Below are 12,375 nucleotides of genomic sequence, written 5' to 3' on the forward strand. Positions count from 1 at the left end.
TATATGCCCAGGAATGGTATAGTTGGGTCTTGAAATAGAACTAGTCCTAATTTTCTGAGGAAGTGCCAGACTGATTTCCAAAGTGGTTGTACAATTTTGCACTCCCACCAGCAATGGAGGAGTGTTCCCCTTTCTCCACATCCTCGCCATTTTTAATTAAGTTACTTTGTTGCTGTTTAATTTCTTGAGTTTTTATTTTTATGTTATATGAGGTTTATTAAATGAGCATGGGGAGAGAAGGAAGGGGAGAGGAGTACCCTAGAGAGAGACAGAGACAGAAAGAGTAATAATAATAATAAGAAGAAGGATAAGAATAAGAAGAAGAAGAAGAGAGGAAGAGGAAAAAGAAGAGGAAGAGAGAGAGGCCTTGAGTTTTTTTATATATTTTGGATATTAGCCATTTTTTAGATGTAAGGCTGGTGAAGACCTTTTCCTAATCTGTAGATTGATGTTTTGTTCTATTGACAGTGTTCTTTGCCTTACAGAAGCTTTTCACTTTCCTGAGGTCCCATTTATTAATTGTTGATCAGGGCCTGAGCTGTTGGTGTTCTGTTCAGGAAGCTGACTCCTCTGCCAGTGACTTCAAAGCTCTTCCCCACTTTCTCTTCTAACAGATTTAGTGTATCTGGTTTTATGTTGAGGTCTTTGATCAAACCTAAGTTTTGTACAGGGTGATAAATATGGATCTATTTGCATTTTTCTGCAGGTAGCTATCCAGTTAGATGAGCACCATTTGTTGAAGATGCTTTCTGTTTTCCATTGTATGATTTTGGCTTGTTTGTCAAACAACAAGTGTGCAGAGTGGTATGGGTTTATTTCTGGGTCTTCGATTCAGTTCCATTTATCTATATGTCAGTACTATGCAGTTTTTATTGCTATTGCTCTATAGTAAAGCTTGAAATCAAGGATGGAGGCATTTACAGAAGTTCTTTTATTGCATAGAATTATTTTAGCTGTTCTCATTTTTTTCCATTTGGAGTCAAGAATGGATCTTTCAGCCTATAAAGAATTGTGTTAGGATTTTGATGGGAATTGCACTGTGTCTGATTACTTTGGGTAAGATGGCCATTTTTACTATGTTAATTCTACTCATCCGTGTATGAGGGAGATCTTTCTATCCCCTGATATTGTCTCAATTTCTTCCTTCAGATATGTGGAGTTCATTTCCTACAAGTCTTTCACTTGCTTGGTTAGAGTTACAGGATACTTTATATTATGTATGGCTTTGTGAAGGGTGTAGTTTCCCTGATTTCTTTCTCAGTCTGTCATTTATATACAGGAGAGCTACTGAGGTTTTGAGTTAATTATGTATCCAGCCACTTTGCTGACAGTATTTTTCAGATATAGAAGTTCTCTGGTGGAATTGTTTTTGGGGGGGTCACTTCTGTATACTATCATATCATCTATTCATAGCAATATTTCAATTTCTTCCTTTCCAATTTGTATCCTCTTGACCTTCTTTAGATGTCCAATTGTTCTGGCTAGGACTTAAGTACTATATTGAAGAGATACAGTGAGTGGGAATCCTTGTCTTGTCCCTGATTTTAGTGGGATTTATTTAAGTTTCTCCCCAGTTAATTTGATGTTGGCTATAGGATTGCTGTATATTGACTTTATTGTGTTTAGCTATGAGCTTTGTATCCCTGATATTTCTAAGACCTTAACATAAAGGGGTGTTGGATTTTTGTCAAGTCCTTTTTGTCATCTAATTAGATGATCTTGTGTTTTTTCTTTCAGTTTAAAGTTTGTTTATATAGTGGGTTGTGATGATGGATTTTCATATATTGAACCACCCCTGCATGCCTGGAATGAATCCTACTTGATTGTGATGGATGATATTTTTGATGTGTTCTTGGATTCCGTTTGTGAGTATTTTGTTGAGTATTTTTGCATCAATGTTCATGATGGAAATTGGTGTGAAATTATCTTTGTTTTTTGGGTTCTTGGTTTAGATATAAGGGTGACTATGGCCTCATACATTGAGTTTGGCAATGTTCCTTCTGTTTCTATTTTGTGTACTAGTTTGGGAAGTATTGGTGTTAGCTTTTCTTTGTAAACCTGGTAAAATTCTATGCAGAAACTGCCTGTCTCTGGGATTTTTGGCTGGAAAGTTTTTAATGACTGCTTCTACTTTACTTCCTTGGAGGTTATAGGACTATTTAAGTTGTTTACTTGACCTTGATTTAACTTCAGTAAGTGGAATCTATCAAGAAAATTTTCCATTTCATTTGGATTTTCCAATTTTGTGGAGTACAGACTTTTGAAGTAAGAAGCAATGATTCTTTGGATTTTCTCAGAATCTGTTGTATGTCTCTCTTTTTATTTATGATTTTGTCCATTTGGATATTCTCTCTGTCTTTTAGTTAGTTTGGCTAGGGATTTGTCTATCTTGTTGATTTTCTGAAAGAAACAAATCCTTGTTTTGTTGATTCTCTAAATTGTTCTCTTTGTTTCTACTTTATTGATTTCAGTCTTGAGTTTGACTATTTCCTGCTGTCTAATCTTCTTGGGTGTGTTTGCTTCTTTTTGTTCTAGGACTTTTAGTTATGCTGTTAAGTCATTAGTGTGATATCTATTAATTACTTTATGAAGGCACTTATTGCTATGAACTTCTGAGAACTTCTTTCATTTTGTCCCTTAAGTTTGGGCATGTATATTAATACTGTGGCTATCTAGTCTTCAATCCCATCAGAGACCCCAGAAAGAAAAGCTATCTAATATGAAGGAAGTGTAGGCAAGCAACTTCCAAAAGTATTGACAGGACAGAGAGTTGACTGTCTAGACAGTCTCAAGTTCCTCTCCATTATCGGGGCACCCAGTCTTCAGCTAGCAGGCCCAAAGCATCTTACAGACTGCTTCTTGACTGTCAGAAGTTTCTCTCCATCATAGGTGCATCCCACCTTCAATCAGCCAGCCCAAAGCACCTCACAGACTCTCTCTGAAGCAGGAATCCTGAAGGACCGGCCCACCTAATCTCTGCAAGGCTGGACAGCCAATTTCTCAGTATTTAGCTTGATCATCGCGGAAGGTCTCTCTATCATCATCAGTAGAGCTAAGCAAAGTTCCTCAGACCAGTGGCTATCTGCCACTATTTTTTCTTGATACCTGAATAATTAGACTGGAGGTGCTTCCAGGAACAGATGTGTCTCTTTGTCATAGAAGCCCTTTATTATTAAATGCCATTTTCTGTAGATTTCTGAAGTGATTGAAGACCATCTATGTATTCTACGCATTATCTATCTAATCAACTCTGAAAATTTTTCCAATATACATCTTCAACTTCTTACTTTATTTGCTAGAAAACCTATTCCATAATTCTATCTTCCCTTTGAATAAGGAACCCAATTGGAGACTGTTTTGAAGGCAAACTAGCCAGAATGCAACCAGGTTTAGGATCAATTCTATCCACATATGCCTTTTTCAGTTTTTGCTCTACCAAAATTAACTCCTTTCTGCTTAAGCTGTTAGACACCTTGGACTGTTTAAATCTGAATCCTATTGTCACATTTGAAATAAGTTACTCAATTGATAGCTAGCTAGTCCAATTGTAGGCCTTAACTAGTTCATGTCTCCCATTAGTTTTTGAAAATCATTTAGTGTTTGCAACTGATCTCTATAGAGCTGTACCTTTTAGGGTCTAATTTTTTGTTCAGTTATCTTATAGCCTAAGTAGGTAATTGAATGTCCTTTTTCCATTTTTCTACAGCAAATTGTAATCCCCAGCATGGCAGAATGCTTTGTACTTCTTTAAACATTTTTTTCTGAAGTCTCCAAATGAAAATCAGCCACAGACTATGATTCATGTAATGGCAAATGATATATTGAGGAAACTGCTCATGAAGTATTTCTAATGGTCTTTGAATGAAATTTTGACACAAAGTGGGGCTATTCAACACTCCCTGTGGGAGTACCTTCTAGTAGTATCTCTTCATTGGACCACAACTGTTCAGTGTAGGTACTGAGAAAGCAAACGTTTCCATGTTCTTTCCATGCAAAGTTATCGTAAAAATACAATCTTTTAAATCAATGACTATTAATGGCCAAGACTTAGCTAACAGGGAAGGTAAAGAGTTCCAGGTTATAAATGACCCATTGGTTGGATTATCTTATTTACTGCTCTGAAATCTGTTATCATCTTCCAGCCTCCTGACTTCTTTTTTCCCACAAACACAGGGGAATTCCAAGGGCTAGTAGACTCTTCTATATGCTGAGCCTCCAGTTGCTCTTGTACTAAATGATGAAGCGTCTGCAAATTTTCTTTTGTTAATGGCCACTGCTCTTGCTTCACAGGGCTGTTTGAAAGCCATTTTAGGGGCAAAGCTGTTGGTACATCAGCAGTGGCCCCTCTTATAAATTTGGAAACTCAATACCTGTCTGAGTTTGGACAATGGTCATAGCTTGCGGTTGCTCCTTATTATTCATTTTAATGCCTTCCTGAGAAGCATGTGCCATTTCCCCTCTAGTTTCATCATTGCTTATCTCTGTAATTACAGGAATATTCATCGGAGTACCCCATTGTTGTAAGAGATCCCTTCCCCATAGATTTATGGGTATGTCAGCAACATAGAGTCTCAGCTTCCCTGCTTGCCCTTCTGGTCCCACACATTAAAACCACCATATGCTTTGGTATTTGAGATAATTTACTAATTACTATAATTTCTGTATAAACCTTTTGAAGTGGCCAACTTGGATTCCAATACTTGTTTGAAATAATTAAGAAGTCTGCGTCGGTATCCACAAAACCTTGTAATTCAGCACCATTCATTTGTATTATTAATTTAAGTCTCTGATCATTAACCATTGTTTGCCAGAACACACGTTTCCCTGTACTTCTGAATGCACGTGTTTATTCTACTGGAGTAGCTTTGCCCTTAATGTAGGGAAACAGTAATAGCTGAGCCATTCTATCCTCTGTATTAATTTGCATCTCCTTCTTTACACATGCCATGATTTTTATTTCCTCTTTACAATCCACGTTTATAATACCAGGATTCACAATAAGACCTTGAGAAGTCATCCCATTTCCTCCCAGAACCCTTCCCTCTGTCCCTAAAGGCAAAGGGTAGTAAAAACCCATACTCAATTTGTAACATTCAGCCTATGGAGATATATCTGAGGCCTGATCCAAGACTGTGCTGCCATCATTAGCATGCATTAGATCACTAATACCTAATTCCTGTTTTCCTGTGAGTCGGTTACTTCTGCACTGACTAGAGGAATTCAACTTGTATTGTTGGTGTTGGGGCCCTGCACTGATGGGCCCCGCCTGCCATTTCCTGCTGGTAAGAAATGACTTTGCACATCTCTTTTGGATTGACAGTCTCTCTCCCAATGTTTTCCTTTCCCACATTGACTACAATGTGCTGGAAGTCTTTGGCACCTCATGATCATCATGGCCAGATGCTCCTTGTTCTGCCCTATGAGTCTCATTTACTCCAAATTCAGTGCACCTGTTATTTTGAGGTCTGAAACTTTTAACCTTACAGTTTCTTTGTACATGACAAGGTCTGCCACACTTAATGCACCAGGTGTTATGATATCTGCGACCTCTGGCCATAGCTTGACCTACTATATTGTTTTGATGTTCTGGAAAGCTAATATTAACTGTTCTCTTTCTCATTCATCTAATGGAGCTTCTCTTTTCTTTAAGGGCCTAATTGGTGTTTTACATGCCATGTTAGCATTATGCCTCAATGAGTTTCAATGCCTGTTTGGTGTCAGAAATCCATGATTGTTGCATCTAGCACTGATCCCAATCTCTGCAAAAATTCTGTGAAGGCTTCCACAGGCCATTGAAATATCTTAGTAAAGGGAACGGTTATCTTACCAGGTTCCTCCACCACGTCCCAAACTGTTAAGGCTGCAGCATGACATTGTTCGATCACCATATCATCCTATTGGGCTTGTCTTAAGTCAGGATACCGCCCTTCACCAAGCAATTGCTCTTTACTAACATTTACCTCCCTTCTCCTATATTCTTCTTCTATTCTCTTTGTCTCCCTTTGCCAACATGATAACCATTGCATTTCCTGTACTGCTTCTAATACCAATAAAACCAAACTTTTCCAATAGTAGGGGACAAGTCTATGCTGCATGGCCCAGTTATTCAACATTTCTTTGATGAAAGCAGAATGTAGTCCATACCTGACGATAGATTCCTTAAAATGTTTTAAATCTAACATATCTATTGGACTACATTCCATTTCACCATAATCCTCAGTGCCATTCTGAGCAGGCATGTGTCTTACAGTAACTGGAAAACTGAAGGTGATGGTGTGACTCTTGGGGGGTCCTCTATGGGATAATTTTTCTCAAAAGACCCTTTTGCTTTTCTGCTCTTCTGTTTCTATAGTTCTCTTTACAGCCTCTCTGGCTTCCCATTTCTCTCTGCCCCCTTCCACATGCTGGTGCTCTGATCACCTGGCACGTGGAGCAGGGTGGGGCATCAATTGTGGGAAATACTCACCCTCTGTTACTGGGTTTTTCTTCTTTATCTACGGCACAATTTGTTTTCTATTTGCTTCACCACTACCTTCAAATTTTCTAGTTGTACTGCCAACTCTGCCATCTTTTTCAGAAGGATAAAATTTACTGCCCCTTCTGGTTTTTGTATCTTATCAGTCTTTCTTCCAATCTTTTAAAATATGTTATACAGTAAAAAGACCAAGAAAAAAACCCCAAAAGATTCCATCTGGGTATAAGGCAGGAGAGGGCTTTGTAACAGCAGCTGTGATTTTGTCGACACACTGAAAGAGCATTACTGTCTCTTGAAAACCATTCTCTTCCTCTACGACATTAGAAGTTAGGTTACCCATGATACTCAGAGTGTGTTGGGCACCACTTGTAGGCTCAATTTCTTAACAAATATATTTTATTTTGAACTTATTAACTGAGAGTACCTCACTTGTAACCTGACTAACCTAAACAACAGGAAAAGAAGATTAAACCAGAAGGATATCAGTTTCGAGAAACAATTCTCCTAGCATAATCAGCAGGATTATTTTCTGCTGGAACCTGGAGATACCAGAACCCAGATCCTCAGCCAGAGCCTGGAGCCCTGAAGCCTTCCCTAGAGCTATTCTCTCTAGGAGCATCTCGAAGCGGAGTGATGAACAACCAAAACAGCCAAGTCTCCAAAGGCCCTGCCTACTGTTTTTTGCTCACATTTGTATATCCTCTCAGAATTTGTTCAAGGATGTTTTTCATCTGGTTAACAACCAATCTCCACCACATGGTGGTTTCACTTCTAAGGGGATAAACATCACCTGCTCTCTCACAAGTCTTTTTCTCATCACCTGCTTGTGATTTAAACAAACAAACAAAAACAAAACAAAACAAAAAAACAGGTTTATCTCTCCTTCAGATGGGTGTAAGATAGAATCTCAGAGTCATTTTGATTGGCATTTCTCTGATGACTAAGGATGTTCAGCATTTCTTAAGTGTTTCTAAGCCATTCTATATTTCTCTGTTGAGAATTCTGTGTTTATTTCTGAGCCCCATTTTAACTGAGAACAAATTCTACAAAACATAAGATGGGCTTCTTATGTAAGAATCAGTTAGGTGTCTCTACACCAACAATGAAAAACTCTGAAGTGACAAGTAAAAAACACAATTTTTAAAAATTTGTAGCAAGAGCTATGGAGGTTTCTCAGTGAGTAACAATGATTGTTATGAAAATGAAAGAATTTGAGTTAAACTCATAGCACCCATGTAGCCAAATAAAGATACACACACACAGACACACAGACACACACACATATAAATAGAACTTTTATGTTTTTTTTGTGGGGGTCGCATGTATTTTTCCTGCATATATGTATGTGTACCATCTGTGCTTGATGCTGATGAGGTCAGAAGAGGCCCTGGATGCAGCAGAAGTGGAGTTAGAGATGTTTACGTTCCAAATGTGAGTGCTGGGAATCAAATTATCTTTTCAAGAGCAAAAACGTTTCTTAACCACATGATCCATCTATCCAGCCCTGGTGTTAACTCAACTTTGAAATGATAGAGAACAGCCTGCTCAGTCTCTCAGAAGTTTCTCCCAGTTCAGTTCGTGGCTATGGAGGAGGAAGGAGGGAAAAGTCCCAGGACGCAGGAAACTCAGGGTGCTGTTCATCTTCCTGTCACCACACAGGCCCTGTTGTTAGGACCAGAAAGTTTGTGGCTCAGCAAATGACAGGCCACCAGGGACCCAGAGCTGGTGTCAAGGATGGAGACGGGCGGAAGGAGCCCTTTTCCCCTGGGGAATCCTATCCCAGTGACAGCTGCTGTGAGCACAGGGCTCAGGAATGATAAGCAGGGCCTGGCTGTGCTGTGAGGATGCCCTCCCTGAGCCCTGCAGACTCTGCTCCTTCATGTCACAGTGGACTGAAGCTGCCTTTCACCTCGACAGGGATGCTGTGAGGTAGGAAAGTTAGGGGAGGTGATTGAGGAGAAGGGTCGGGGTTCCTCTGTAGCTGTGAAAGAGGAAGGTGACAAGATCCAGGGAGAAAGCAGTCTCTTCTTTTCCAGCTGCCATGCAGAATTGTTTCCATGTCCATGAGGGGGCCGAGTGCAGCTGTGTGTGTTACACTGGACTAGAGATGCTGCTTACAGCCCAGGCAGGTACAGAAGACGTGGGATCAAATTTCAGCTTGAGTGTGGGGAAGCTTTTCTTCTCTGTAGTTTGACCAGTCTGTGTTTCTTCCTCACAGGAGAAAAAGGTTCTACATAATTGTATCTTATATCTGGTGCCCTTTAGCCTTCATAAAAGGGAATTCTGCCCTTCTTTGTTATGGTTTTATAGTTCTCGAAGTTTCCCTGTCCAGAGTCAAACTATAACACTGTGCAGTTCCAGAGAATTGTTTGTGTTGGGGGGAACTGACATGACATTAAATCACAGAGCAATAGCTATTACAGCATGTTTAGCACATGGCACTTAACACTGTCCTAGCACCGTGGAATCCTCACAATGCTCCTGAACGGTTCTCTCTCTCTCTCTCTCTCTCTCTCTCTCTCTCTCTCTCTCTCTCTCTCTCTCTCTCTCTCTCTCTCTCACACACACACACACACATATCTGGACCTTGCATTTTCTCCATAGAGTCCATACCCATTTCTGAAAGAAAACTCTGAAGTGATTAGTCTTTCATTCTTTCCTTCTTTCTGTCTGTGCTTCTTTCTTTCTGTCCATTTGTCTGTATTTCTTTTTATTCTTCATTTTTTGATTTTAGTTTGCAATTTTTTCCCGACAGGGTTTCACTATGTAATAGCCCTGGCTGTTCTAATACCAGCTTTGAGGACCATGCTGGCTTTGAACTCCCAGAGATTCACCTGGCCTTGCCTCCTGAGTGCTGGGATTAAAGGAGTGTATCATTAAGTTCAATTTGCTATTTGCTCTTGCTTACATGCCAGAGGAGTGAGGGATGAAAAAACTTATTAAATATATATTTTAATAATTATAATTCAATATAGTGCATTATATGCTCTATAATTATTTAATAACTATAAGAAAATACATATTTATAAATATATACAAATATCCCAATAAACTAGAATAGACGTGTGTGTGTGTATGTTTTTCAATTCAGATGACACTGTTTAGGAAAGCAAAGGCAATTTCATCTCTATAGATTTTGCTCCAGGCATCTCAATGATCACATAGAATCATCTGAAAAGCTATCAAATTGCAAGCAGACCGATATGACGGATTTTGAGAGAAAATAAAATATTGTTGATTAGTTTCTGAAGGACATCCCATGCCTTTCATTAAATTGGTTGAATCATGGAAGCTCATATCATTGTGCAAGTGAGAAAGTGCTAGAAAATTAGGAAATAAGTGGTTCAAAGTGAGAGGGTTTCTCTGGAGTACTGAGCTTTATCAATCTTCAGGAAAGATCCCCAAGCAAATGTTTCTCCAAATTGCCTTGTCAGTTCCTCCCTGTGATTAAAATGCAGTTTTAAAACCAACAGCTTCACTGAGCAACCTATAGTCTTTTTGAGCAGGCATTATGTTAACACTTACATAATACAAAGCACACCTCTGTCTTTTATGCACCCTCACTGACCAGTGCAGGAAGGGAGCAGACTTCTCAGGGCAGAAAAAGCTAAAATGTGAAATGCTGACCACAGTGTTATGTGGCGTGGTAGTTGGGAGAAGATCAGCTTTGGGCATTACAAACATTGGTGTGGAAAGGGAAACACACATGTTACATGGGATGGGGTTCAAAGTAATTGAGACACAACTTCGATGAGAAGATGTGAAATTATGTAGAACAAATAGAAATTAAGGCTGTCATTTTAAGCTCTATATGTTTTGTGAGAAGTGAAACAAACGGAATAGGTTTCTAAAGAACAATTTTATTGCAATGTAGAAAATAAAGATCAGAAAAAATATGCCATTTAAAAAATAATTACATTCATGGAAGAATGGCAGGCTGAGGAATGTCTGACTGAGAACCACTAGACTGAACCAATCTTAAAACTATCAACAAGACATGCCTTTGTTAAAACTTTACAAGAACAGTTTCCTAGTGTCATGTTGGGGAAATTAAGTATTCCCAGAAGAAAGAAGAAAAACAGGGTTAATAGGAGTGAAAAAAAAATCACCTTCAGTATGGTTCTACCCAAGAAGATGGGGAACACAATTTTTACCATACTTAGTCCCACATTGAGACCAGGGATATAGACATTCATGTCCTGACTCAGTCACTAATCTCTGAATAATTTATGACAAAGGGTTTGGGAAGAGGAGAATAGCATGTCCTCTCCCCAGAGAAACTGGTCCACTTGAGCAAGCACAGCTTTCTGGGAAGCTGCAAGCTTAACAGTTCAATAACCATTTGAGTGATGGCTGCACATGGTGCAGTGAAGAGGATCAGGATGAAGCACAAACACAGTTCAATAGCCTGAGGTCACACTGAGTCAGATGAGGGAAAAAGATGTTGTCAGGCTTATACTCAGGACTGTGTTGGTTTGTAAACTGCCAAAGTGATGCCATATATCTGTGTGGCAGAACCATGCTAGTATGAACTTGATGGATGAAGAGTACAAACAAGGATCTTTGTGAAAGGCAGAAAAACTGAAATTTATTCCCTGACTGTAGCTATCATCCCCACTTACATGGGGATGGAAAACAGACAAACCAGAAAATCACAGAATATGATCAGGCAATATCAAGAAACATATGTGTTTGCATACTTGAAACTATGCTTTTAATTAGAATAGAGAAAATCTTACTCGTGTTTCTCCAGTGATTTTCCTTAGTGCTGTGCATGAATTCAGAAGATGAAATGGAATACCATCATCCACACAATAATCTTCCTTTCTCTTGCTGGACCTGGAATTGTAGGAAATATCCTTGTATTTGTGAGACAGCTGTACATTTCTGCCTTGGGGGCTGAGAAAAAGCCTGTGGACCTTATTCTCACGCACTTGGCATTTTCTAATATGGTCATTATATGTAGCACAGGAATCAGAGACATAGCCACAGTGTTTTGTTTCAGAAACTTCCTAGGAGATATTGGCTGTAAAGCTGTGGTTTATCTGGCAAGGATGGCACGGGGCCTTTCTATCTGCACCACTTGTCTCCTCAGTGTGGTCCAGGCACTCACCATCAGGCCCAGAACTACCATTTGGAGAAAGCTCAGGCCACAGACCTCATGGCAAGTTCTTCCATTTCTCCTCCTCTTTTGGATTGTTAATTTGCTCATAAGCTCCAACTTGCTCTGCTACATCAAAGCAGGCAGTGGCTTGAACAAGTCTGTAGCTGGAACATTCATTGGTCACTGCTGTATGCTGCCATCCAGACATATCATCAAGTGGCTTTTCCTCTCTCTCATGACTCTTCGTGACGCCATCTTTCAGAGTCTGATGGGCTGGAGCAGTGGGTCCATGGCCCTCTATCTGTATAAGCATCACCAGCGTGTCCTCTACCTTCACAGCTCCAGGTTTGCAAACAATTCCCCTCCAGAAATCAGAGCTACATGGAGTGTTCTCATGCTTATGACCTGCTTCCTTTTCTTCTACTGGGTAGATTTAATTCTCTCCTTCTACACAGGTTACACAGTGACACATGATTCCATTTCATTAAATATTAAAACATTTTTAGAACTTGGTTATGCTAGTTTTAGCCCCTATGTTCTGATCAACAGAGATGTCCGAGTTCCTAATGTCTTGCATGCTCACTGAGAAGTGCAGAAATTACATTCTATGTATATTATCTATGAGGTTAATGTATGTAATTTGTAAATTCTTTGCTATGATAAATTTTAGGCGTGGGGGACACAATGCCTGTTATGTTGCACAGGCTGACCTGGCAGTCCAGTCCATAGCTGGCTGATCTCAACTGAGATGCCTCAGCACCTGAAAGCCTGGTATCTCAGGCATTCCCCACCACAC

General features: G+C 39.5%; 1 protein-coding gene across 1 annotated transcript; it reads left to right on the forward strand.

The window, feature by feature from the left end:
* The first annotated feature begins 11,262 nt into the window (after positions 1 to 11,262).
* Positions 11,263 to 12,165, forward strand: LOC127209006 (putative vomeronasal receptor-like protein 4). Its single transcript, XM_051168532.1, has one exon. The coding sequence runs from the start codon at positions 11,263 to 11,265 to the stop codon at positions 12,163 to 12,165; it is 903 nt and encodes a 300-aa protein (XP_051024489.1).
* Positions 12,166 to 12,375: the final 210 nt, after the last annotated feature.

Source organism: Acomys russatus, chromosome 3 (assembly GCF_903995435.1).
Source record: "Acomys russatus chromosome 3, mAcoRus1.1, whole genome shotgun sequence".
NCBI lineage: Eukaryota > Metazoa > Chordata > Mammalia > Rodentia > Muridae > Acomys > Acomys russatus.

Excerpts from the sequence above, each read along its gene's own strand:
- LOC127209006 (XM_051168532.1), top strand. The coding sequence starts at position 11,263 with ATGAAATGGAATACCATCATCCACACAATAATCTTCCTTTCTCTTGCT.